General features: G+C 37.0%; 1 protein-coding gene across 1 annotated transcript in view; it reads right to left on the bottom strand.

Moving 5' to 3' along the window:
* The window catches only part of LOC108303800 (S100P binding protein), a 41,573-nt gene that overhangs the window by 34,144 nt on the left and 5,535 nt on the right, over window positions 1-1,894 (bottom strand). Inside the window, exons 2-3 of the mRNA XM_037738212.1 lie at window positions 1,528-1,644; window positions 57-914 (exon numbers count right to left, since the gene is read on the bottom strand). Of these exons, the coding sequence (XP_037594140.1) occupies window positions 57-912 (856 nt within the window). The 5' untranslated portion in view covers window positions 913-914; window positions 1,528-1,644. The remainder of the gene's footprint in view (window positions 1-56; window positions 915-1,527; window positions 1,645-1,894) is intronic.

Here is a 1,894-nt window from a genome sequence, read left to right as displayed (position 1 = left end):
ACAGGGGTATACATATCAACTTCCTGCTATACATCTGAATAAAAATTATTTCATTTTTCTCTTCACCTTGAACAATGTACTTACTTTGTTTGATGAGTTGGAAACAACCGGAGACCTCATTTCACAACTTGGTTTATGTGAACCACCATTTCTGCAGGATGACTCCATATTAGGAGTCTCTGAATGGTCTGAGATCCGAGAGAATACAGACGTAAGGTTCTTACTGTCAGCCATATTTTTATCAGAGACAGCTTGTTGAAAGTTATTGTTTGAAGACAGCTGGGGCCCATCCCAGGCAGAATTATTGGGGCCGATCCCTTCAGATTCAGTACAAAGTTTGCTTTCATTTGGAGTAAGACCATCTTCTCTCATCTCCTCTCCAAGGGAAGAGAGTTTTTCAGTATCTTTGGATGAATCAATCTCGTCCTTATCAAGCAAAGCATCACAAACTGTTGGATTAAATGGTGCAACAGTCACTTTTATAAGATTCTTTTCTAATACAGACCGTCTGTTTAATGGTTTAGTAGGAGCTGGTCCATGACCACCTGATGTACTTAGCTGAGGTAGTTTGAAGAGGTCAGGAGTCTCAGCTACTGGTCCCAAGCTGTACGATGAATTCTTCTCTTGGAGAGTATCAACTAGAATTTGACTCCCTCTTTCTCCCTTCTCAACATGCCCAACATCATCTTCCCCAGAAGACTGCTCATCTGATGGGTCATCTTCCTTCAAGAGTGCATCAATCTCTTCCTCTGTGTAATTTAAATCACCGTCATCATCTTCTCCTTCAGACAGTTCCAGCAAAGAGTCATCTAATCCATCCTCATCCAGGGAACCCCAAGAAAATGGGGCATTGTCTTTAGGCAAGAGAGAGGTACCAGAAGACTGTTCAGAGGGCACCAGCGAGCACATCATCTCTGGAGAAATAAGAGACAGTTTCACCTAGGAGCAGAAAATAACCTTATACCAACTGTAGTCAACTATATGTGGGTAATGTTCTAGTATTTCAAAATCTTTGCACTGTGACTTGTAACATGAGAAATAATTTTAAGATATTTAACTTTATCAGAAACGTGAAAATACATGTTAGAACAATGAGATACTTTTTGCCTACCAAAATGGTAATAATTAAGATGCCATGACAATCTGGATTGGTGAGGATGTGGAGAAACAGCATTCATACACTATCAGTAAGAGTATAAGTCAGTACAATATTTTGTGCAGAGTAATCCAGCAATTTCACTTCTGAAAATCTGTCCTTCATATATATGTTCAGAGTAGTCAAATCCTGGAAGCAACCTAAATGGTGTATTTGTGCTATGGAATACTTTTCAATTATTTAAAAACACAGTGAAGTAGATCTGTAAGTACTATCATGGAATGATATCTACAACATACAAACAAAACAAATGTATATCATGAAAAATGTTTAAATATTCAGTTTACACTTTAACACAAAACAAATACGTATTATTTTTGAAATAAAACAAAATTCAAGAATACAAGAAGGTAAATAATTGTCTTCCATACTGTGTGGAGCTGCTGGAGCAATCTCTGCCTTTGCCACGAGACCAAATGGAAAAAGGTTTCAGCTCCTGCTAGCTGTTCCTTTCAGGAGACTTGTCAAAATGATTGACTCCCACCTTCCTGCAGGCAAAAAGAAAATTAGAGGATCTTCTCATCACTTTCAACTCTGCTAATTACAAAGTCAACTGTATTATGCTTTAAGGTGCTTGATGTATTAATTTTGATCTGGATTTTTTTTTATAAAACCAGAAAGTTGGATTTTCTGAGTCAAGAACACCAAAGAAAAATCTTCAAAGAAAAAAAATTATGCAACTAAGGGAACTAGTTTTGTTCCTCCCAAAATTTGTACTTTCTTTTTTTTTTTTTTTTT

This window comes from Cebus imitator, unplaced genomic scaffold, assembly GCF_001604975.1.
Source record: "Cebus imitator isolate Cc_AM_T3 unplaced genomic scaffold, Cebus_imitator-1.0 Scaffold51, whole genome shotgun sequence".
Taxonomy (NCBI): domain Eukaryota; kingdom Metazoa; phylum Chordata; class Mammalia; order Primates; family Cebidae; genus Cebus; species Cebus imitator.
The sequence above is the reverse complement of the archived record's forward strand: the minus strand, read 5'-3'. Positions and strand labels throughout refer to the sequence as shown.